The sequence below is a fragment of the Schistocerca nitens genome, chromosome 1 (genome assembly GCF_023898315.1).
Source record: "Schistocerca nitens isolate TAMUIC-IGC-003100 chromosome 1, iqSchNite1.1, whole genome shotgun sequence".
NCBI lineage: Eukaryota > Metazoa > Arthropoda > Insecta > Orthoptera > Acrididae > Schistocerca > Schistocerca nitens.
The window spans coordinates 748,243,776-748,271,116 of NC_064614.1; the positions used below are offsets into that span (position 1 = coordinate 748,243,776).

The 27,341-nt window shown below is 38.7% G+C and overlaps 1 protein-coding gene across 1 annotated transcript in view; it reads right to left on the reverse strand.

Moving 5' to 3' along the window:
* Positions 1-25,694, reverse strand: part of LOC126198430 (venom carboxylesterase-6-like) — a 79,833-nt gene extending 54,139 nt beyond the window's left edge. Inside the window, exons 1-2 of the mRNA XM_049934781.1 lie at positions 25,620-25,694; positions 23,791-23,956 (exon numbers count right to left, since the gene is read on the reverse strand). Coding sequence (XP_049790738.1) covers positions 23,791-23,956; positions 25,620-25,694 — 241 coding nt within the window. The remainder of the gene's footprint in view (positions 1-23,790; positions 23,957-25,619) is intronic.
* Between the last annotated feature and the right edge of the window lie 1,647 nt (positions 25,695-27,341).

The window sequence follows — 27,341 nt, forward strand, 5'->3', positions numbered from 1 at the left end:
AAGGGGGGAATGTTGGAGAAGTACAATCTCCTTGGTTTGACTGGCCCTGCTGGTAGCACCTTGACAGATCCTCTTCCAAGGGTTGTTGTGAGGACTACAGTAGTCAGTGAGGCGAATAGGATCAGCCAATCACTGATACATTACAAGAAGTGGAAGAAGCAGCCCTCTCTGTCATGGATGGTACACAGGGAAGATTCATGCTAGAGGAAGGCATCAGTCCCACAGTAGCCACAGTCAGCAGAATCAAGGAGATTAGTACAGAAACCACAGCACTATCGCAGAAAATAGGACGAATATTGAGGAAACACTGAGTAGGAACTGTCTTTTGCCCACTAAATCAAACATGAGCATTATTGGGAAGTGTCAAAGATGATCTTGGTTTGCGAAAGGCCGGCATATACCAGATTCTGAGTCAATGTGGGAAGACTTATATTGGACAGACAGTGCGCACCATCGAAGATCGTTGCCAAGAACATCAGAGGCACACTCAACTTGGATACCCCAAAAAGTTTGCGGTCGCAGAGCACCGTTTGTCCAAAAATCATGAAATGGACTACCAACATACCAGGGTCCTGGCACAGACATCTAAATACTGGGACAGCGGCGTTAGAGAGGCTATTGAAATTCATACCAGGGATGGACTCATCAACCGAGATTGTGGCTACAATGTCAGCAGGGCATGGGAACCAGCACTGATTCTAATTAAAAAGATGCTCAGCAAAGGAAACAAAAGGGTGACTAGGGCGTACGAGGTAATCACACCGACACCACCACAGATGCTGACACCAGCGTCTCACCGACTGCTGACGCGCGGGCATGGACCATGGAGAGGGGATTTAAGGCAGCCGCCCACCCTCAGGAGCTCAATTCATCAGTGCACCTGATGATGGTGACATGTCTCATCACTGAAATATTGTGCCCATTGGACACTATGGACCAGCAGTACACCCATGGACTGTTCGAGCAAGAAATATGCTGGGAGAAACAGAAGAATCACAATATAATCACTGCCATCATTGTTATTTCTATTATTTTTGTTTCTCAATAATTTGAATGCATTTTTAAAAGTAATAATTAATCATATATAATTTCTTCAGGATGCAAAAATCATTTCTCTGTAAATTGCTGTGTTGCGAGTTTATACATCTCTGTTCTTCCTGGCCTAACATGTTTAGGCATACATTAAGAAGGAGTCCACTCTGTTCTCAACAGTAGTTCATAGGCTACTTGGTGCAAAGTGATGCTTGTTGGTTGAGTCTATTTTGATGACTTGTGAGAACGTGATTGAAAATATTAGGCAACAGTACAGAGGAATAAATATATGCAGAACACCTGTGACATTTATTATAAATATTAATCACAAAAAGTGAACCTGTTTATGTTAAAGCAACCAGTACTAAAGAGTAAAATCTTCTTGACAAGTAAGCCTACTTGAAGAAAAAACTACAATGGATTTATTATCCCATTTTTATGTAAACAGGAATTCTTCCACTTTATAATCCACTGGTTTACAATACTGGAGAAAAGTAAAACAAATCAAATCATTGTCCAACCAAGGTTTAAGAAGACACTTTTAAAGGTTGTTGAAAATCAGTCAGACATTAGAAATCGTGCTGTGAGGCATGATATTAATACTATGTAGATTAATCTTTTAAAATTTGCAGGAATCAAACTGACAACAAAATAAATATTGCGGAACTGTAGAACATGATTCAAAACAAATGCCACAGAACATACTGATGGGAGCAGCAATAAAGCAACTGGCCTGATCAATGTCGGCAGCATATATGGATGTGTAATGAGAAATAGAAAAGACTTTTTCTTTAAATTCAGTCTTTTTATTCAACTTCTACTCTGTGAAAGTGTAGGAATAATGACTATCACTGAACAAGAGACATATGAAAAAGGAGAAATGGGTGGGTGTGAGAATTTAGAATTGAGTGACTCAGAATTGAAAAGTCTTTTGTTGGAACTATTTGAGCAGTCATAATTACAAAAGCGGGAAACATTCTGCAATGTGGAACAATAAATCATGATTATTAATCAGTCAGTCAATAATCTTGAACAGTCTATGGAATCGTTATCCAGTGACATTCAGAATTTTGAGAAGAAAATAAAGAATATTGCTTTGAAAAATGACAGTGTTGATGGAAAAGATAAGACAAAAATGTAGACGAAATTAACATGGGAAAAGTGCATACTGAAAATAAAATCATACATGAATTGTCAGTAACTGAGAGCTCGGAGATTTTGTCAAAGGGGCATTGACAGTTGACAGTTACGAAGTAAAAGTTCACATGGAGAATGTTGAAGACAAAAGTTGAAAATATAGATGAATATGTGACTGAACTAGAATATACACTCCTGGAAATTGAAATAAGAACACCGTGAATTCATTGTCCCAGGAAGGGGAAACTTTATTGACACATTCCTGGGGTCAGATACATCACATGATCACACTGACAGAACCACAGGCACATAGACACAGGCAACAGAGCATGCACAATGTCGGCACTAGTACAGTGTATATCCACCTTTTGCAGCAATGCAGGCTGCTATTCTCCCATGGAGACGATCGTAGAGATGCTGGATGTAGTCCTGTGGAACGGCTTGCCATGCCATTTCCACCTGGCGCCTCAGTTGGACCAGCGTTCGTGCTGGACGTGCAGACCGCGTGAGACGACGCTTCATCCAGTCCCAAACATGCTCAATGGGGGACAGATCCGGAGATCTTGCTGGCCAGGGTAGTTGACTTACACCTTCTAGAGCACATTGGGTGGCACAGGATACATGCGGACGTGCATTGTCCTGTTGGAACAGCAAGTTCCCTTGCCGGTCTAGGAATGGTAGAACGATGGGTTCGATGACGGTTTGGATGTACCGTGCACTATTCAGTGTCCCCTCGACGATCACCAGTGGTGTACGGCCAGTGTAGGAGATCGCTCCCCACACCATGATGCCGGGTGTTGGCCCTGTGTGCCTCGGTCGTATGCAGTCCTGATTGTGGCGCTCACCTGCATGGCGCCAAACACGCATACGACCATCATTGGCACCAAGGCAGAAGCGACTCTCATCGCTGAAGACGACACGTCTCCATTCGTCCCTCCATTCACGCCTGTCGCGACACCACTGGAGACGGGCTGCACGATGTTGGGGCGTGAGCGGAAGACGGCCTAACGGTGTGCGGGACCGTAGCCCAGCTTCATGGAGACGGTTGCGAATGGTCCTCGCCGATACCCCAGGAGCAACAGTGTCCCTAATTTGCTGGGAAGTGGCGGTGCAGTCCCCTACGGCACTGCGTAGGATCCTACGGTCTTGGCGTGCATCTGTGCATCGCTACGGTCCGGTCCCAGGTCGACGGGCACGTGCACCTTCCGCCGACCACTGGCGACAACATCGATGTACTGTGGAGACCTCACGCCCCACGTGTTGAGCAATTCGGCGGTACGTCCACCCGGCCTCCCGCATGCCCACTATACACCCTCGCTCAAAGTCCGTCAACTGTACATACGGTTCACGTCCACGCTGTCGCGGCATGCTACCAGTGTTAAAGACTGCGATGGAGCTCCGTATGCCACGGTAAACTGGCTGACACTGACGGCGGCGGTGCACAAATGCTGCGCAGCTAGCGCCATTCGACGGCCAACACCGCGGTTCCTGGTGTGTCCGCTGTGCCGTGCGTGTGATCATTGCTTGTACAGCCCTCTCGCAGTGTCCGGAGCAAGTATGGTGGGTCTGACACACCGGTGTCAATGTGTTCTTTTTTCCATTTCCAGGAGTGTATTTTGCTAGCTCTGTGATGTGTTTGAAATACCTCTCAAAGAGAAACACATAAATAACTAATTTAAGAATGGAGAAGTTGTTGTTGATGGTGAAGTGGACAATTTGTATGAAGATGCTGTAAATACAGTATATGATCTCAGTGTAGAGATAAATGTTTTTCTGGCTGAAAAAGATGAATCCTTGTATGAACTGTCAAAAGAGAGGAACTTCCAACATTGGTTACAGAGAAATGTTTGAAACTGGTCATTTGCAGATTATTAATATGGAAAAAGTTATCTGAAATTCTCAAAACTGTATTTCTTTCAGAAAGGTTCTTTGTAGTCAACTACAGCTTAACTTGTGGTTGAAGCACTTGAATGATTTTTGTAGACAGTTTAGAAATAGTTGCATACAAGTTTGTAGTAACACTGCGAACAATGTGAATTTGTGCGTAACACTCAACTCTGATGCAAAATTTTGTAATTTAATTCACATATTTCAGCACCTGATTGGAAATTACACAAAATTATTCTCAAACAACAATGTAAAAATGCTAATAATGTGCCTAATTTGCAAGGAATATTTGATTTTGGTGAATTCTAATGATTAACAGAAGAATATGGAAGAACACAAAAGTTACTAAAGGTAGTACTGGAGGCAGAGATCTGAAAGAAAGCCTTAATCATGAGTAATAGCTATTTGAACCATTATACATATAATGTGAAGTATTTCTTGAACACTAGGAAAATGGCTTTATGAAAAGCCAGAGTATTTAATTTAATATAAATCTAACAAGGAAGAAACCAATATTATATGCTCTTATTCGTAGCCGGGCACAAGACCATTAATCCACTAATTCATGAAGTCAACTTTTCAAGTAACTGTTAACTTTTAAGTTAATTTTAAAAAATGTTAACTGATTGTTTAATTTCCATTAACTTTCTCTGATTCCATTACTCATTGATTACATACCTACTATTTATGCTAAAATTGATACTTCACTGGCCACAGAAATTATGTTCTGACAAGTTTAGACCAGTCAGGTGTGTGGCTATGCCGTGGTTTGCACAACTGATGTAAGCAATCCAGTGTAAGCAAGAATAACAAGGTGTTAGCTGTTTATTGTTGTTCATTTATTGAGTTTGCCTTAAGTACTAATTTTTGTTATTGGACTGACTGCTGAAACTTAGTCTTGGAATCAGATTCTAGCCCTATAACAGATGAAAGTCCATAGCTGCATTTAAGTGATTATGTCAATTTTGAATCTACATCTGCATCTACATTTATACTCCATAAGCCTCCCAACGGTGTGTGGCAGAGGGCACTTTACGTGCCACTGTCATTACCTCCCTTTCCTGTTCCAGTAGCATATGGTTTGCGAGAAGAACGACTGCCAGAAAGCCTCCGTGCGCGCTCAAATCTCTCCAATTTTACATTTGTGATCTCCTCGGGAGGTATAAGTAGGGGGAAGCAATATATTCGATACCTCATCCAGAAACGCACCCTCTCAAAACCTGGACAGCAAGCTACACCGTGATGCAGAGCACCTCTCTTGCAGAGTCTGCCACTTGAGTTTGCCAAACATCTCCAAAACGCTGTCACACTTACCAAATAACCCTGTGACAAAATGTGCCGCCCTTCTTTGGATCTTCTCTACCTCCTCTGTCAACCCGACCTGGTACGGATCCCACACTGATGAGTAATACTCAAGTATAGGTCGAACAAGTGTTTTGTAAGCCACCTCCTATGTTGATGGACTACATTTTCTAAGGACTCTCCCAATGAATCTCAACCTGGCACCTGCCTTACCAACAATTAATTTTATATGATCATTCCAGTTCAAATCGTTCCGTACGCATACTCCCAGATATTTTACAGAAGTAACTGCTACCAGTGTTAAGTTCTGCTATCATATAATCATACAATAAAGGATCCTTCTTTCTATGTATTTGCAATACATTACATTTATCTATGTTAAGGGTCAGTTGCTACTCCCTGCACCAAGTGCCTATCCACAACAGCTCTTCTTGCATTTCGCTACAATTTTCTGATGCTGCAACTTCTCTGTATACTACAGCATCATCTGCGAAAAGCCGCATGGAACTTCCAACACTATCCACTAGGTCATTTATATGTATTGTGAAAAGCAATGGTCCCATAACACTCCCCTGTGGCACACCAGAGGTTACTTTAACGTCTGTAGACGTCTCTCTATTGAGAACACTACGCTGTGTTCTGTTTGCTAAAAACTCTTCAATCCAGCCACACAGCTGGTCTGATATTCCATAGGCTCTTACTTTGTTTATCAGGTGACAGTGCGGAACTGTATCAAACGCCTTCTGGAAGTCAAGGGAAATGGCATCTACCTGGGAGCCTGTATCTAATATTTTCTGGATTTCATGAACAAATAAAGCGAGTTGGGTCTCACATGATCGCTGTTTCTGGAATCCATGTTGATTCCTACAGAGTAGATTCTGGGTTTCCAGAAATGACATGATACGCGAGCAAAAAACATGTTCTAAAATTCTACAACAGATCGATGTCAGATATAGGCCATTAGTTTTGCGCATCTACTCGATGACCCTTCTTGAAAACTGGAACTACCTGTGCTCTTTTCCAATTATTTGGAACCTTCTGTTCCTCTAGAGACTTGCGGTACATGGCTGTTAGAAGGGGAGCAAGTTCTTTCGCGCACTCTGTGTAGAATCGAATTGGTATCCCGTCAGGTCCAGTGGACTTCCCTCTGTTGAGTGATTTCGGTTTCTTTTCTATTCCTTGGACACTTATTTTGACGTCAGCCTTTTTTTGATCCAATTGAGAGAACAAATACTTTTTGATTGTAAACCATGCTTGCCTAAAAATGAACTATTAGGGCTCTCAATTCAATCCGATATTGACAGTGGAGCCAATAGCAGTAACAGAATATGACAGAAAAACATTGAAGAGTCTTTTGGCATTGCTGTAATTGTCATTGGTGTGTCTCAAGCTAGTGTGGACCAACATTTTTTGTTAAGAATATGATTCCTTCACGTGTTGCTGAATTGAAGGTTCTTGAGAAGCTGATGAAAACTTTAAACCCCAGCAGAAGATCAATTTTGAAGAGAATATTGGGCAGACATATCACTGATGAGCACATTTTATCAAAGCAACACCTTTCTTAGTAAGTAGACACTTTTTCATTGAAATTCAAAGTGACCTATCTATGTGTGTTTGATGAGTACAAGTCAATACTTAAAAAAAAAATTGACAACAAAGATAATCTTATCTTCTATTTCTATGACGAGTGCTGTAGTCTTTCTTGCACAAGGCCTTTAAAACCTAATGTACCAATTGACATCATCTTAGCAGTATAGATATTACTTTTATTTTGCTCAGGCTACATTTTGTGATCTTAGCAAAGCCTTCGATTGTGTCAAGCATATTTCACTCCTCAACAAACCAGTTTATTACGGAATCACAAACAGTGAAGTTGACAACATTTTCGAATCTTTCCTCAGCAAATGTAAACAAATTGTTTGTATTGGTAAACAGAGATCACAGCTAGCTGAAGTTAAGTGTGGTGTGCCACAAGGCTCAGTATTAGGACCTCTGCTATTTATCCTAATCACAAATGATCTACCATCTTACATAAATACTCCATTCTCTATGCAGATGATACCACTTTTTTTCAATATCAGCTCAGACATGGATATGCTCCAAACTGTGGCAAATGACACAATATCACAGGCATCAGTCTGGTTTCGAGCTAATGGATTCCTGCTTAATGAGGGTAAAACTCAAAATATTGTATTTAGTTTGAGATCTGCCAGTAGAAGAGTTCATGGATAGTGTTAAGTTTTTAGGAATTGTTATAGATAGTAAATTTACTTGGGAGCCACATATTAACTAAATTAGTGCTAGGCTGTCTAGAGTGGTATATTTGTTAAGGAATTTAAAAAGCCGTGTACCTGCGGCCTATGTAAGATCAGCCTACTTTGCTTTTTTTCAAAGTATTATATCTTATGGGTTTTTAATATGGTGCAATAACACACACCTTCAGGAAATTTTCGTACTTCAGAAGAAAGTAATTCGAACTATCACAAACAGTGATAAACTGGCCCACTGCAAACCACTGTTTATCAACTTAAAAATATTAACTGTTATAAACATGTATATTTACACTGACCTACTGCATATAAAGAGCAACTTATCAGAATACCAGCGTAGAAGAGATGTACACTCTCATGGAACCAGAAATAGTAGCCATCTTGACATACCTTACTACAGATTATCCACGTCACTGAACAGCTACGAAGTGGTGGGTATGAAGATGTTTAACAAACTGCCACTAGAATGGGTAGAAGCTCCATTTGATTTATTTAAAGACAAATTATTCAGCTGGTTAGCTGCAAATCCTTGCTACTCACTTCAGGAATGTTATGACTGTAAAATATCATAGTGGTACCGGCCGGTTTGGAGAGTGCAGCATAATTTCTTTAACTGGGTAATTTATGATGAAATGTTTTCATATTACTTCATTTTAAATATTGTTTTTTTATGGAAAACCAGTAGTGACATATTGATCTTCAACCCATGTATATGTGCTGTATAACTTGTACGAGGCATGTTTTTTAAGTAAGTACCGTTTTGAAATTAAAAAAAGACGTGCTAAGATATCTCAATAATTTTATTTTTACATGAAAGCCTGTACCTTAATCTACTTTTCTAAATAATTTCCGTCAATATTGAGGCACTTGTCATAATGTTGTACCAGTTTTTGAATACCCTCCTCATAGAAGTCTGCCACCTGACTTGTTAACCACTGCATCACCACTGTTTTGACTTCATCATTGTCTTGAAGATGCTGACCGCCCAGGTGTTTCTTCACGTGCAGGAACAGATGTTAGTCACTGGGCGCAAGATTGGGGCTGTACGGAGGATGATCTAGAGTTCCCCATCGAAAAGATGTGATGAGATCTTTGGTCTGATTCATCACATGCGGATGAGCATTGTCTTGCAGCAGAACCATGCCCTTACTCAACTTCCATAGATTGCTGCTTTGATTCTGGTGTGACGTAGGCCACCCATGTTGTATCGCCCATAACAATTTGGCTTAATAAATCATCACTGTCATTGTGGTACCGCTCAAGGTAAGTCAATGCACTGTCTAAACATTTGATTTTGTGCACATTCGTCAACATTTTCGATACCCAACATACACACAGTTTTCTGTAATTCAACTGCTCGGTCACAATTCCATACAAAACACTATGAGAAACATTAGGAAACTCATACCACAAGAAGGAAATCATAAAGCATCTGTTTTCTCTCACCTTATTGTCCACTTCCTGCAACAAACTTTCATTAACCACCAAAGGACACCCACTCCGTTCTTCATCATGCACATTTGTGCGGCCATCTTATATGCTTTCACACACTTTCTTACCATTCCATCACTCATAATGTTTTCTCCATAAACTGCACTGATCTCATGATGAATATTGGTCACTTTTAGGCTTTTAGCACTAAGAAATCTTATAACAGCCCGTACTTCACAGTCGGCGGGACTCACGATTATCGGAGGCATCTTAAACACTCAGTACGCAACGTAAACGAGGAAGAATCAGACTGTAATGGCGTCAGTGCACAGATTAAGGTACAGGCTTTCATGTAAAAATAAAATTATTGAGATATCTTAGCACATCTTTTCTTAATTTCAATTTTACTTAAAAAACATGCCTCGTATTTTGACTTTGTCAATTGCTGTAAGAGCTAAACGACAATAAAATTTCATTCATTCATTCATTCATTATTATTTGGTTGCATTGGAAGCATAAAACTACATAATTTTAGATCTTGTTGTGATAGTTGTGTGGATTATAAAATGTAATATTTGATTTATCCCTAAATCTTGAGTTCTTTGCAGCTCTTGTGATCTTGAAGTGGTTTAATGACTCTTACATTATTTCCATTTACTTGGTGAAATCAATTAGCTGGTAACTATGGCTGAGTGCTGGTCAGCTCACAAGTGCAGTTATTTGGGCATCACTGTTCACTCGTTATATCATGACACAAGAGCCAGAATGCATGCAGTGGCGTACCATTCATATGACGTACTGGCACAGGCAATGATTGATGAGTATCATATAGATAAAAAAAACCACATTAGTTAAGGACATAATTCCATTTACTTGATTAAGTTAAAAGTATAAAGAAATTTGAAAATTAATACAATAATACATATAAAAATTTAATTGTTAGTATTTTTCTATTTTATAAAAAGATTATGTAACGTCCTTTTGTTTCGACTTTTCCAATGATGTAAACAAACACGACTGATGTTGATAAAAAATAATATCTTTTGCTGTCAGTTTATTATAATACATTATAGAAGATGAACCATAAAACTTATCCACCCTGTGAATGGTTGTGCTTTTAAACACATTCCTGCACTTTAGAAAATGAAACTCAGAGAAAATACACGTTTTGGTAAAATCTTTGATTTGCAGCAACTCCATGGGTTATTCTGAGCTTAGGACATGTGATGTAGTCAGCCAATAGCAAGATCACTGTTATGTAGTGCAAACACACAAACAGGAATAGTTACTGGATTAAATTAACATACATAGTGGTAGTACAAAAAAGCAAAGCTTTCACATACAATATAGATCTCTAAGGTTAATAAGCTGCAATAAAAGCTAAGTTTTCACATATAATGTTGATCTTTTTATGAGTGTTACACTTTAGGATATATCTCACACATGTGTCAGTAAAATGTTTAATGACAGAAATGTCTGGTATTCTGGACTCGAAATTCTCCTAAATGGCATGTCATCAAGGAGTTGATTTTTAAATGAGAGTCAAAGACCCTGTGATTTAAGAAATCATCGGACATTCTCACACATAGTTCAACTTGTGTAAAAAAAAATTTACTTCGAAAGTAACGCTTTTCAAACCACCATTCACAATATTTTCCCGCAAGCTGTTAGAAACTGGTTTGTTTCAGTAGTTGCCAGAGAGTTCCAGATAACAGGCACCACCGCGCTTGCACAGCTACGATGACGTAGGAAGCCCGTATGTTTGTTAAGTGTAAAACATTAAAAGATCTTACATTGTGTCATAAAAGAAACAAGACATTAGAGGATACTCCAAGAGCATCAGAATTTTATGAACCATGTTATGTTATGTTATGTTAACCGGGGACCTAGAAATGACGGGGAGGCTCCGTACCCACCACAGCCGCAGTGGTCCGCAACCCCACGACGACTACCGCAGTCCACTTCATCCCTCTGCCACCCCACACCGACCCCAGGGTTATTGTGTGGTTCGGCTCCCGTGGACCTCCCTAGGGAACGTCTCACACCAGACGAGTGTAACCCCTATGTTTGCGTGGTAGAGTAATGGTGGTGTACGCGTACATGGAGAACTTGTTTGCACAGCAATAGCCGACATAGTGTAGCTGAGGTGGAATAAGGGGAACCAGCCCGCATTCGCCGAGCCAGATGGAAAACCACCTAAAAACCATCCACAGATTGGCTGGCTCACCGGACCTCGACACAAATCCGTTGGGCGGATTTGTGCCAGGGACTGGCACTCCTTCCCGCGCGGAAAGCCATGTGTTAGACCGCACGGCCAACCAGGAGGGCTTTCGTGAACCATACTAAAATGTGCACATTTAAAGTGCATATTTAAAGTGCACATTCATATATCCAGATTAACAATGAAGTAGGCCTCAACCTGATATTAAGTTTTTCGGTGTGGTTTTCGGGATGTAAATTATCTTGGAGTGCCAGTACTGTATTAGCCTATGTTTGGTTCTTTATTGTCGCATAATGCCATACGTGCTAGAACATGAAAATGTGCACTTGAAATGGAGCAAACAGTTCAAAATAGCCAATAGTGAGGAATTAAACACTTCATTAGGTTTATAGAAGTCAAATTTCTATAGCAAATCAACAAAAATAATTTTACTGTTCTGCAAGGTGATTAATGCTTGACTGGCAGAAAGATGGAAATAAAATAAAATCTGAAACTAATGACACACAATTTTAGGTTTACGTAATTGTGTGAATGTATTTTAATTCACTTGATATTTCCCGGCCACAGAAATTTGTTTTGTTTTCATTTGACGTGAGAGCCGTAAGCAAAGAGGAAACAGCAAAATCACTAAATGTAAACATGGGTCACGTGGAGGGTACCCACTTTCCCCATTATAACTCAAGACTGCTCTGCGCATCAACCCCAGATCCACGATATTTCTGAACCGGGGCAGTACTAGATAGTGGCCTCCTCCACCCTAGAGCATTTGAGTTAAGACGTAAAAAAATTTTAAAAAATCGAATTTTCTAAAATTTGTTCATTTTGCAGTGCACATCTTTCTGAAGAGTCTGATACATAAAACGTATGTGGTCAAGGAAATGTAAAATATATTATATTGTCTTAAAACCTAGTTTACATGACGACATTGGGTTGCGCCACTCGTTGCATGGAATGAGTTGCACACAAACGGTTTCATATTTGACTGTAGACATGGCGAAACCAGTATACACTTCAGTTTTGTTGTTTTGTGGGTTCCTGAGTTGTGTTTGGAATGAAAGTTTTGGTAGCTGCATGTCGTACGAGTTGTGTGGAGTTGAAGCTTGTTGCGTGGAATCGCTTCTTAAGGGAAAAAAAAGAAAAATAAGAAACGTGTTTTTGATTCATGACTGGATGAAGAAAAGATGTCAGCTCAGTTGCTCAGCATCCTTGCTGAAATAATTTGTAATGGAAGACCCAAGAAGTTCTTTTAATCATCTTAGAATGTCACCAGAACAGTTAACGTTTCTTCTAAATAGAGTTAATTATGCGATAAGGAATAAAGATATTGCAGTGCATGAAGCACTGTTGCCAGAACTGAAATTACATATCACATTGCTTGCATTACAATCGAGAATACTCGGCGTCCTATAAGATGTGGTTTTAGTTGGTGATGACACTTTTTCAGTAACACCAATACTTATTAGCACTAATAAGTATCAATATTAACAGCAGTAATTATTCAAAGCAGGCCGCATTAAGAAGAGATAGGTTTGCAAACTACTCTCTTGAAGATAGATCTGTACAGTGGAAAATTTTAAAATTCAAACATATGTAAATGAGGAGCACTGCTGCAACGTTTTAAAAAGGTGAATATTGAATAAAGAAAGTCGCTTCTTGATTTGTGTAGCCTTCCCTCCTATCAACAATGTTCCTTAAAAATAAATAAATAAATAAATAAATAAATAAATAAATAAACAAAACAATAATAATAATAATAATAATAATAATAATGGGACGTGGCCAACTCGAATGCTAGAATTACATTTGCTTGTATCTTTCTTAATTCTGTTGTATATGTGCTCCTAATTTAATAAATTTTGTCCTGCAGCTCAGTTATTGTCAAACTATCTACGTTCTGATCGCACATGATGGTCTCAGGAGCAGCAATATGTTGCTTATTTTTGTTATCAGCATCACTGAAATCCCACAGACACCTATGCGAAGCATAGATATCCAAAAAGCGAACATTATTCTCCGTTCCCCACTTCATATTTCAGATTGTCTACACTCTACAAACACACATAATCTCAAAACTAATGCAACAAGTGTCCTTGCTGAAATAATTTAAATAATTTGTAATGGAAGACCCAAGAAGTTCTTTTAATCATCTTAGAATGTCACCAGAACAGTTAACGGTTCTTCTAAATAGAGTTAATTATGTGATATGGAATAAAGTTGAAACATGCCGAAAGTGTTTAGCTTCACCGACAAGTTGCGCAAATGCAGTGGCCGGTAGCGCAGTTGCATGCAACCTAGTGTCATCGTGCAAACTAGGCTTAAGTGTGCCAAAGTGCAGTGCCACACCTTTTCACACAGTGTACTTCTATCAAACATCACTGTATTTTGCTCTGTGAAATTGAAACGTGTATATTTTGTAATGGATGCCATCAAGCTGCATTCAGGACAGTGGAAATTAAAATATCCTGTGATGCCTCTCCTGCTCCCAGTCGGCAGGTTGGACATGCAACCCCTCTTATTTATTTTTTTAACACAAAAGCCTCACAATTAATACTAGATGGGATTATTTGTAATTGGGAGAACAAGAACTCTTCAGAAAATTTGCACTTTTTATTGCTTATTGTTGTTTTTTGTGATATAGAATTAAATATAGGATATATAAAACCAGTAAAGACAAGAGACAAGCAAGACAGTACACATTCATTCAATCCTTAGCTCCCAGCATTTTTTCTCTCTAATCTTGCTACAGCTTTACATGGCGTGCATTCTTTTCTGTGAAAGAATTTATTGCCTCATGAAAGTTTGCCAAATGCTTTGCTACGTGAAAAATGGAAATGTCGTTGTATGATACTGGGAAAGCTGTTAATACAAATAGTACCTAAGACTGGTGTCGTTTCTTTATCTGATTACATCTATATTGTCACTGCCTGCTAGATAAAACAAATTAGACCTTCCTAATATAGCAGCAATTATAACACACATCAAATAACCGAGACTGTTTTGGCACAAATGGTCATTTTTATAACAAGATAGAATATAATTAGATCTACTACAAGCAAAAAGCTTAATGTTAGGAAATAGTTTCACATTTCACTCATATGTTCCAGTTTCTCAAGCATGGCATTGAAAAGTAGTACTGGTGGTACGGAATTTTTATATTAAATTTGGAATCCTTGAATTCTTCGATAATTAGTGGGATATCCCCATTTCTTCTCTTTCCTCGTTCTAACAAGTAAACTTGTCATCATCAATTCTGTAACTATTACTGCCATTGTCAAAACTTATCCGCCGGTTAACTTCACTAACCCTGCCAGAATCACAGGTTTAGTTATCTCGCGATTATTCTCCGATTAGGCATTGTTACATGTTTGTGTCTCTGACAGAATTACAATGTCATTGGCGAACCTCAAAGTTTTTATTTCTTCTCCATGGATTTTAATACCTACTCCAAATTCTTCTTTTTTTCCTTCACTGCTTGCTCAATATACAGATTGAATAACATCGGGGAGAGGCTACAACCCTGTCTCACTCTCTTCCCAACCACTGCTTCCCTTTCATGCCTCTCAACTCTTATAACTGCAATTTGGTTTCTATACAAATTGTAAATAGCCTTTCGCTCCCTGTATTTTACCCCTGCCACCTTCAGAATTTGAAAGAGAGTATTCCAGTCAACATTGTCAAAACCTTTCTCTAAGTCTACAAATGCTAGAAATAAAGGTTTGCCTTTCCTTAATCTAGCTTCTAAGATAAGCTGTAGGGTCAGTATTGCCTCACATGTTCCAATATTTCTACGGAATCCAAACTGATCTTCCCCAAGATCGGCTTCTGCTAATTTTTCCATTCTACTGTAAAGAATTTGCATTAGTATTTTGCAGCCATGACTTATTAAACTGATAGTTCGGTAATTTTCACATCTGTCAACACCTGCTTTCTTTGGGATTTGAATTATTATATTCTTCTTGAAGTCTGAGGGTATTTCACCAGTCTCATACATCTTGCTCACCAGATGGTAGAGTTTTGTCAGGACTGGCTCTCCCAAGACTGTCAGTAGTTCTAATGGAATGTTGTCTACTCCCGGGGCCTTGTTTCTACTCCGGTCTTTCAGTGCTCTGTCAAACTCTTCACACAGTATCATATCTCCCGTTTCATCTTCATCTACATCCTCTTCCATTTCCATAATATTGTCCTCAAGTACATCGCCCTTGTATAGACCCTCTATATACTCCTTCCACCTTTCTGCTTTCCCTTCTTTGCTTAGAACTGGGTTTCCATCTGAGCTCTTGGTATTCATACAAGTGGTTCTCTTTTCTCCAAAGGTCTGTTTAATTTTCCTGTAGGCAGTATATATCTTACCCCTAGTGACATAAGCCTCTACATCCTTACATTTGTCCTCTAGCCAGTCCTGCTTAGCCATTTTGCACTTCCTGTTCATCTCATTTTTGAGATGTTTGTATTCCTTTTTCCCTGCTTCTTTTACTGCATTTTTATATTTTCCTTTCATCAATTAAATTCAATATTTCTTCTGTTGCCCAAGGATTTCTACCAGCCCTCGTCTTTTTACCTACTTGATCCTCTGCTGCCTTCACTACTTCATCCCTCAGAGTTACCCATTCTTCTTACACTGTATTTCTTTCCCCCATTCCTGTCAATTGTTTCCGTATGCTCTCCCTGAAACTCTGTACAACCTCTGGTTTAGTCAGTTTATCCAGGTCCCATCACCTTAAATTCCCACCTTTTTGCAGTTTCTTCAGTTTTAATCTACAGTTCATAACCAATAGATTATGGTCAGAGTCCACATCTGCCCCTAGAATTTCTTACAATTTAAAACCTGGTTCCTAAATCTCTGTCTTACCATTATATAATCTATGTGATACCTTCTAGTATCTCCAGAGTTCCTCCATGTATACAACTTTCTTTCATGATTCTGGAACCAAGTGTTAGCTATGATTAAGTTATGCTCTGTGCAAAATTCTACCAGGCAGCTTGCTCTTTCATTTCTTAGCCCCAATCCATATTCACCTACTACGTTTCCTTCTCTCCCTTTTCCTACTACCGAATTCCAGTCACCCAGTTCTTACCAGTCAAAATTACAAAAAATTTACTGAAAAATAAAACAATGAAAAATTCCTGGAATTCTAAACAATTCCTGGGTTCTTCCTGGTTTTCTCCCAGGTAAATAAATTCCCAGGTTTTTTCTGGATCTCCTGGTTGTCCCAGGTTGTATACACCCAGTACTACGTTACTGTCATGATGTCTCTGTAAGGTGGGAGTTTACTGCTGTTGATGAGGTTTTGAAGTATCTTATACTGAGAATATATTGTGGGATTGGCAGTGTGCTAAGGTTTCATTATGATACTGTGTGAGTGTAATTAATTTTGGTGATGAATATGATGTAGATTGAGAAAGCAATCGGTCAGGAACTCTGTGTCATGCATGGTAGTAAATTATGTTCATAAAATCATGCAGTATGAAACAATGGTAAAGTATTTGTAATTAGAGTAAAGAGTTAATGAAAAATCTGAGAGAAGAGTTGAAGTAGATTCATAAATTAGATGACTTTGTAAATAAGAAAGAGCAGAGGTATGTAGAATAATATTAATTTAATCAATCTACCAAACCACAGTTGCCACAAGTTTTCCCAAGTGAAATTCCCTAATATATCCCTGACTTACAGACAAGTTTTACGATTTTCTCCTGACAAATTTTGATATCTCAAGGATAAGTTAAGACGTACACTGAGAATCTGTCTTTGCATAAGAAACAATAGTGCAAACGAGGAAAAATCTAAAAAAACTTGGAAGCAGACGGCGTTCCCTGATGCAAGCAAAAATCTTAAGTACTAACATCAACATCTTTTGTAACAAACTGTTTTTTGTTCGAGATAGAAAGCCAAATGGTATATGTGTTTCATTAAAACCACTGATGTTATTTTATTTCAATAAAACGAAACACATTTGGTCACAAAACTAAGCATTTCCTGGGAGTAGCAAGACAGACTTATAATACCTTCCTGATTGCAGAAATAACCCCATAAAAAAGAAGGCCTGTTGAAAGAAGTATATAAGGCAGGGAGTAATTGTGTAAACCAACACTGTAGGTGACCGCCAATAAAATGCTGATTCGACTATGTTCGTTATGGTCAGTTATTACCCACTGTGTTATATCTAATATTTTACAGGTATTGTGTGATTTTTCTTTTGAGAAATATATGAGTACATAGGGTACAAACCAGCAGTGAGTGACATAATTTTCTTTTTCTTATTGTCCAACTTTCTAAAATATAAACTGCTTCAGAAGTGCCGAAATGTACTAAAACAAATAACACGTCTATAAAATGCCACACTGTACACCATACTTGCGGTGAGGCAGTCGCAGTTCCTGAAATCCATCACTCATGGCCTCTGGCCTGCTGAGGAGCAGCGCACTCCTTGCTCCATTGATGAGCCATGAAAATCTGCTGCATTACACCACACACAAATAGACCCAGCATGTGGGCAGATTGGTGAGACTAGTTCCAACGGGCATGGCCTACACATTATTGGGAAACAAAAGGATTCAATTTGGCAGGCCCGATTCATTGCAGATACCTGCCAAAACAGCCTGCGGTTTTAGTTCGTTCTGGAAATCCACTTGGGTGGCCAGCTGTTCATAAGCCACAGACAACATCTTGATGAAATGAGACTGCAGTGATCAATCCGTGCAACAGTTAACTTGTTTAAATACTCTGAGAATTAGTAATAATGAGGATTGGTAGCAACTCACCATAAAGATGATTAGATGATTGCTGAGGCACAGACAGGCATGTAGAAAAGACAATCATCCTCTCTCAACTAAATTTTCAGCCATAGCTATTGTCAGAAAACGAGAGCACAATCTCTCAGACACAACTCATGCACACAGGACCACTGACTAAGGCCACTGCAGCAACAGTCTCTGAGAACCAGATCAAAACAAACTGCTCCTCATGCCTCCCGACAGCAGCTGCTAGGCTAGCGACAAGAAGTGGTGCAGCACTGACTGCAAGCTGAGGGGAGTTGTAGGAAGGGGAGAAGCATTAGTAAAGAGGGAGTAGGGAAGCAGTGCACGTTCTCACTTGCACCCAGCCAATGATGATCCATGACACCTCAGTAATCAAACCATTTCATCTACTGAGGAAAAAAAAAAAGAGATTTTTCCAGTGCTTTTTTTAAAATTTCCCTGATGTGTTTGAAATTCCCTGATTTCCAAAACCTGTGGCAACACTGCAAATGAAAAGAAAGGTAGTATGATTTTTTATTATTTTGTCTAGAAAATCTGAATTTTGTCTGAAAATTAACTGCGCAACAGAATTAAAGGATCACTTTTTGAAATACTTGCAGTTCCCATTGTGTTGCTTCAGATAGCGAGGTGTTGACACAAGCAAAAATAGGCCATAGCTCAGAAGTCCATGTGATGTGTAAGGTGTCTTAATGATGTCACGTTGGCATGAAACTTCACCAGAATTCTGTCCATCACAGTTGTTCTTACCCAAATTTCACCCATTCTTTTGACACCTCTGTGATGGAGGTTGGAACCATGATGCCCAGCATTGACGTCCTGTGATTTCCTTATGAGTGGCCAACAAAAACAATCCAGGCACACTAACATTCAGAATCAGCACGAAAATGCCTCAGGGGATCACAATTCAACCAAATTTTACCCCGTGGCATTGATTCCAACACATTTTATGGTCAGAAATGACTGTCTGCAGTGTGTTGAACAACAGGAAGATGCTCTTCACAACCTTAGACACTGCTAACACTCTTGGACATTTAAATCCTTCTGTAAGGACATTGTGGTGCTGCATCCCCATCAAACACGATCTGACCCATTTGGAGAGAACTGAAACCTCAGTTTTTGCTCTCGTGTACAGTTTAGAACCACTACAAACCATTCAAAAAATCACATAGGGGTAATGCAGGAGTAGGTTTAATAATGAAGAAAAAAATAGGAGTGCGAGTAAGCTACTACAAACAGCATAGTGAACGCATTATTGTGGCCAAGATAGACACGAAGCCCACATCTACTACATTAGTACAAGTTTTATTGCCAACTAGCTCTGCAGATGATGAAGAAATTGATGAAATGTATGATGAGATAAAATAAATTATTCAGGTAGTGAAGGGAGAGGAAAATTTAATAGTCGTGGGTGACTGGAATTCAAGAGTAGGAAAAGTTAGAGAAGGAAACATAGTAGGTGAATATGGATTGGGGGTAAGAAATGAAAGAGGAAGCTGCCTGGTAGAATTTTGCACAGAGCATAACTTAATCATAGCTAACACTTGGTTCCAGAATCATGAAAGAAAGTTGTATACATGGAGGAACTCTGGAGATACTAGAAGGTATCAAATAGATTATATAATGGTAAGACAGAGATTTAGGAACCAGGTTTTAAATTGTAAGACATTTCTAGGGGCAGATGTGGACTCTGACCATAATCTATTGGTTATGAACTGTAGATTAAAACTGAAGAAACTGCAAAAAGGTGGGAATTTAAGGTGATGGGACCTGGATAAACTGACTAAACCAGAGGTTGTACAGAGTTTCAGGGAGAGCATACGGAAACAATTGACAGGAATGGGGGAAAGAAATACAGTGTAAGAAGAATGGGTAACTCTGAGGGATGAAGTAGTGAAGGCAGCAGAGGATCAAGTAGGTAAAAAGACGAGGGCTAGTAGAAATCCTTGGGCAACAGAAGAAGTATTGAATTTAATTGATGAAAGGAAAATATAAAAATGCAGTAAAAGAAGCAGGGAAAAAGGAATACAAACATCTCAAAAATGAGATGAACAGGAAGTGCAAAATGGCTAAGCAGGACTGGCTAGAGGACAAATGTAAGGATGTAGAGGCTTATGTCACTAGGGGTAAGATATATACTGCCTACAGGAAAATTAAACAGACCTTTGGAGAAAAGAGAACCACTTGTATGAATATCAAGAGCTCAGATGGAAACCCAGTCCTAACCAAAGAAGGGAAAGCAGAAAAGTGGAAGGAGTATATAGAGGGTCTATACAAGGGCGATGTACTTGAGGACAATATTATAGAAATGGAAGAGAATGTAGATGAAGATGAAATGGGAGACATGATATTGCGTGAAGAGTTTGACAGAGCACTGAAAGACCTGAGCCAAAACAAGGCCCCGGGAGTAGACAACATTCCATTAGAACTACTGATGGCCTTGGGAGAGCAAGTCCTGACAAGACAGGCGAAATACCCTCAGACTTCATGAAGAATATAATAATTCCAATACCAAAGAAAGCAGGTGTTGACAGATGTGAAAATTACCGAACTATCAGTTTAATAAGTCACAGCTGCAAAATACTTACACGAATTCTTTACAGACGAATGGAAAAACTGTTAGAAGCTGACCTCAGGGAAGATCAGTTTGGATTCTGTAGAAATATTGGAACACGTGAGGCAATACTGACCTTACGACTTATCTTAGAATAAACATTAAGGAAAGGCAAACCTACATTTCTAGCATTTGTAGACTTAGAGAAAGCTTTTGACAATGTTGACTGGAATACTCTCTTTCAAATTCTAAAGGTGTCAGGGGTAAAATACAGGGAGCGAAAGGCTATTTACAATTTGTATAGAACCAGATGGCAGTTATAAGAGTCGAGGGGCATGAAAGGGAAGCAGTGGTTGGGAAGGGAGTGAGACATGGTTGTAGCCTCTCCCCGATGTTATTCAATCTGTATATTGAGCAAGCAGTAAAGGAAACAAAAGAAAAATTCGGAGTAGGTATTAAAATCCATGGAGAAGAAATAAAAACTTTGAGGTTTGCCGATGACATTGTAATTCTGTCAGAGACAGCAAAGGACTTGGAAGAGCAGTTGATCAGAATGGACAGTGTCTTGAAAGGAGGATATAAGATGAACATCAACAAAAGGAAAACGAGGATAATGGAATGTAGTCTCTTCAACTCGGGTGATGCTGAGGGAATTAGATTAGGAAATGAGACACTTAAAGTAGTAAAGGAGTTTTGGTATTTGGGGAGCAAAATAACAGATGATGGTCAATGTTGAGAAGATATAAAATGTAGACTGGCAATGGCAAGGAAAGCGTTTCTAAAGAAGAGAAATTTGTTAACATCAAGTATAGATTTAAGTGTCAGGAAGTCGTTTCTGAAAGTATTTGTATGGAGTGTAGCCATGTATGGAAGTGAAACATGGACGATAAATAGTTTGGACAAGAAGAGAATAGAAAAATGTGGTGCTACAAAAGAATGCTGAAGATTAGATGGGTAGATCACATAACTAATGAGGAGGTATTGAATAGAATTGGGGAGAAGAGGAGTTTGTGGCACAACTTGACAAGAAGAAGGGACCAGTTGGTAGGACATGTTCTGAGGCATCAAGGGATCACAAATTTAGCATTGGAGGGCAGCGTGGAGGGTAAAAATCGTAGAGGGAGACCAAGAGATGAATACACTAAGCAGATTCAGAAGGATGTAGGTTACAGTAAGTACTGGGAGATGAAGAAGCTTGCACAGGAAGGGTAGCATGGAGAGCTGCATCAAACCAGTCTCAGGACTGAAGACCACAAGAACAACAACAACAACAACAACGAACCATTCAATACCATTTGATGAAATTTGAACGTGGTCCAAAGCAGAAAAGGATACTTATGCTTTTTTATCCTCCTGTGGCTTGATTATGGGGAGTGTGGGGACTGGGAAATGTCATATGTGTGAATACAATGGCAAAGACCCACTAAGACCTTCCCAGTTTGCCAAAACCCTCAGTGTCACCCACATGCCTATGCTGAGCACCTTACAAATGTACCTTACAGACAGAACCCCTGACAAGACCAGATACCTGCAGGCAGGCTCTGCTGCTGCTGCTCTTTTGCCACTGCCATGCGGGGTAGCCACGCGGTCTAGGGCACCTTGCCATGGTTCACATGACTCCCACCATCAGAGGTTCAAGTCCTCTCTCGGGCATGGGTACATGTGTTATCCTTAGTGTACGTTAGATTACGTAGTGTGTAAGCCTAGGGATCGATGACCTCAGCAGTTTGGTCCCATAGGAACTTACCACAAATTTCCAATTTTCCTTTTGCCACTTCACTAATGCTCGTGTGTCTGGTAGTAGGCTATACCAAATCAGAGAGTGTCAAAAAGTTGCTTGGTCTGCAAGTGCCTAGGCTTTTGTCTCAGGTTCTGTCTATACAGGCACATTTTTAAAATTTTCAATAAAGGTGGAGGGTGCTACTGAGGGTTTTTCCTAACTGGGGGGATCTTAGAGGGACCTTTTTGCCATTTTATTCACACATGTGTCAATGTCATATCCTTCCACGATGATGCCACAACAGGATACAAAATAGGAGTGCTGAAAAAGTATAAGTACCCTTAACTCTTTCAGATCACATTCAAATTTCATCAAATGATTTTGTAGAGCCTGTAGTGGTTCCAACCTGTATACGAGAGCAAAAATTGCAGGCTCCAAAGAGGTGCAATCATGTTCTATGTCGATGCACCCTCACAATGTACTTAGAGAAGGGTTGCAACACGGGAGGGTGTTAGCAGCATCAAAGGTTGTAAAGAATGTCTCATAGTTGCTTATCAGACTGCAGACTGTTATTTTTGACTGATCTTCCCATGAAGACCCACTTAAAATGAACGTTTTCTAGTCTAATTCAGGATCGCACATGTAAACAAAATATGTAACTCGTCATGAAAAAATTATAAGTGAAAAAATAACTGTTTAATCTCATTCACTTCAAAGTGTAGAAGGTCTGTAAATGAAGGGAACAATTCCCATGAAGGGAGTCTCTAGTAATTAATAAAAATGTAAATGTGTTATTGTAATTACATATTCAAGAAGTTATTCTCGAATAAAATAACAGACATGTACTAATATTGTAGTGTACTAGCTGTTCTGGAGTAAACATACGTTTATATATGTATTTTCAGTTTTTCTATGTCAATTTTAACTGTTAATTAATCAAAAAATCATTCTAAACAATGCCGAGGATTGTTCGAGATTGTTAAGAAAGTATAAATAGTTACAGCAATGTTGGCGAAGGGGATCAGTACTTTGAGTGTATTTCAACAGGGAGCATGTAGCTTTTTGACCATGATTTATTTCATTATTGTAAGTATGTTCCAACTTATTTCAGATTTGTCAAGATGCTTTTATTTACTTTGAGATTGTAATAAATATTCAGATGAAACACTATACTGGATTAAATATTGTTTTTACTTTATAGTAAAAACCTGTAGCTGCTGTTTTCCAGGACTTCTGCTGCAACAGATTGCCAGCTACAATGAGTAAATTAACGCATAGTAACATTTTATGCTATTGTTTCCACTGTTGTTGACTACACTTAAAAAACTGGTATTTAGTTTATTGACTTATCTCTACTCAACTTTCTACTTTTAAAGAGTGTTTTACATTGTTATCCACAATGTTAAGAATAATATTAGTCAAGACACTGTTCTCAACATAAAATTCAAAAAATTAAAACAGAAAATAAGTAATGTAGACTTACGTGCTGCAGGATATAATCCCTCAGATGTAGTAACACCTGTCAACCATGGTAGATTTCTAAGTTTACCACCAATCAAAGCTTGAAGAGGATCCTCTGTGATAAATGCACCTTCGTGTGGCTTCTCAGTGACTGGTGCAAATGGGGAAAATGGATTGAAATTCCATGGCTGAAATATTAATGCTCAATTATTTTCATGTACAGTAAATATCTAACATTTCACTGTGTAAATTGTGTTTCTACCCCTAAATTATTTTATTTTACAGCCATGCAGTATTTTGTAAGACAGTGACACTATTTACCGTATTTACTCGAATCTAAGCTGCACTCGAATCTAAGCCGCACCTGAAAAATGAGACTCGAAATCAAGGAAAAAAATTTCCCGAATCTTAGCCGCACCTGAAATTTGAGACTCGAAATTCAAGGGGAGAGAAAAGTTTAGGCCGCACCTCCAAATAGAAACAAAGTTGGTCATTGTAACATGAGACACAATTTAGGTCGAATGAATGATGATACAGCTACAGTAGTTTGGTTCAAGACGTAAGCTTAGCATTTAAGCTTTACCAGGTAGCCATTGCTATGTGTCCATCCGTATTTACACGGGTTCCCTTCCTTTTTCACGTGCTTTGACCAGTTTGAATTGATTGCTTGTTTTTCTTTGATCTGATAAGTGCCGTTCTCTTTGTTATAGACGTATACATCACTCTAAGCTGAAGATGCATTACTGTACTGTGTCATGCATTGTTTGTCGCATTCTGATAATAAGTGTTTACGGCCTGTCGCCGCTCACGGCATGGCTTGCTTTTGTGCGTGCTACTGCCGCTTACAAGAGACTGCTATTTGTTGTTTCTTACACTGCTGCTTTCTTTGATAATGATCAACAAGAACCAAATAATACACTGCGTATGATAGAAGATGTTCTGAATGAGAGTTTAGCGAAAATTTTTCTCCATTTGAAAATCTTTGCAGACGCCTCTTTAGTACATTACATTCTGCACAGAAATTAGAGTAATCTTAGATTTAAAAATCTAGTCAATTGCCGTGCTTCATTTTTGACTGTATCACTATTACACATAAGAATAATACGAATATAAACACGACATGATATGTATATTCTTCCGCGTTTGCTGTTGTCTCACTCTAGTTTCGTAGTTTATTAGGCAGACAGAATTTAAATGAGATAGCAGCAAACAGGAAAGAATACGTGGCAAAATGTTTATATTCATATTATTCTTATGGTGAAGATAATACTGCATGTGATTCACAATTCTTAAAAGTTCCTATTAGCAACCATCTCTTCTCACTGGTAGGAAAAAATTCAGAACGTAGAGTTGGCCATATTGACACAAACATCCCTAACAGTCTTGCCAGTCGGATTTTCGTAGTACATTGAAACACTGCAACATTCAAAGATGAACAATATGGAATTTGTATTTAATTCGATGGATAATGTATGAAAATGCAGTGGTTGAAACTCGGGGCTGAGGAAAAAAAGCTCGTCTTCCACCTTTTATTTTTTTAATTTATTTACCGCAGAGGTTTTGGCGCCAGTATTTATCTTTGTGCCTGCAAAGCATGCCTGTGTAGTGCTACATATATTCGACGGCAGAAGTTAGTTGTGGCGGCACCTACCAACATTTCTCAGACTTTCCGCTTACTTTGCACTCGATTCTAAGCCGCAGGTGGTTTTTTGGATTACAAAAACCGGAAAAAAAGTGCGGCTTAGATTCGAGTAAATACGATATATAAAGGGCTCCACAATAAAGCTGTACAAAACACAGAAGAGACCCAAATCAAAAGTATTATCATCACAAGGTGCTCATTGCACTGACAGAAAGAATGACAATTTGTTCATCCCAAGTGAGACACTGCTCCTTCTGAATTTGAATATCCTCAACACACACCATGCAAAAATAATTTCTGGTTGATTGTGATGACAGGAAATTTATTTAAATAATCATTGAAAATAAGGAAATAAATTTATAAATTAAAATAGAAATGATAAAGCATTACGTAAGGCCTTTCATGATTGCTGTCAGTTACAATGAACTCTTTTGGTTACTCAAATTATTTCACATATTGTCGTATGTCTTCTGTCGTGGCAGCTATCAAGTAGCCAACAAAGAAGTGTTTTAACAAAGAAATATGGGATTCTCATCCAACACAATGGACAGTATTGACACAGTAGAACAGTGGGCAAGGGCACGGCCACTGAAGGGCAGGGGAAGGGAGCTGAACCTGTAGAAAAAAAATCTTTGTAAAACCAAGTCACATCCTGCACAACTATACTTCAATCTCAGTGTGGAGAAAGGCTGAATACGTAATGGATATTTAATAGTAGCATATTTGCCCTGAGCCATTTGTTATGAAGTCTCAAAACAATTTCATCATTCATTGTTAAACTAAATCGAGACACTCCCTGCTTTCTCTCCTTCAGATCGCGTCTGGGTACCCTTTTGTCAATGGAGCCAAATAAGTGAAAGTGAGAAGGTGTCAGTATGATGTTTGCATATACTGACAGACAATTACAGACAGAGAAATAATATAAGCTTCCAAAGACATCTTCGGTAAAATCAAAACAGAGAATTTGTGCCATGTTTCATAGATGAAATATTTATAGTGAAAGTTGGTGATGTCAAAAGAATCATAAAACACTGTTTTCTCACACTTATAATTATGTACAAAACATTAAGTGTCTGTGTTAATTTATGTACTAAACACATCACTCCCTCCCCCCCCCCCACCCTCCTCTCTCTCTCTCTCTCTCTCTCTCTCTCTCTCTCTCTCTCTCTCTCTCTCTCTCTCTCTCGTGGCACTGATATAAACATCTACTCGCAAGCACAGACTCTCTCTCCGCTCATGAGTTCTTTTGGATGAAACTTTGAGATGATTCAGTCTGTTTATGTGACTTGTTGTATATACATGTGTAGATGCTTGTACTTAAATTATATTTAATTTATATCTGTATTGAAATATAAAGTGGAAGTGTTTAAGTAAAAACGTATTTACAAAACTATGAATGCCTATTCTACTAGATGCAGTGCTGCACAGGTTTTTAGAATCCAAGATTCTGGAAATCCTTATAAGGTAACTGATGTGATAAGTCTTCAGATTATCTTTAAATATATGTGTCTTTCAAAACACCTTTTTTATACCTGTCAGTAGGGTGTTACTGCCTGCAGTGTCAGAACTTCAGAGTCTTCTATAATTTTCAGAAAAGCATAATGAAACTCCTTGAGAGATTAAAATTGTGGGTTAAGCAAAGTGAACATCTTATGAACACATATGGTAAAGCAATCAGTCACAGTTAGTACAAAAAGCTTAAGTCTGTGCAAGACAGTTTTGATCACATCTTACATAATCATCACTGTTGACACAATACACTTAGGTCAACATTAGACTAACTGCTATTTTATAAGTGACATATTAGTCACAAAAATTCTTTACATCAGTGATAGATCCTAGAAAGCATTAGGGACATATGTGAGAGTTACAAAACTCTGAGTAACTAAACAAACACTTTTTTGCCTTATTTTACAATTTTATTATGTTTC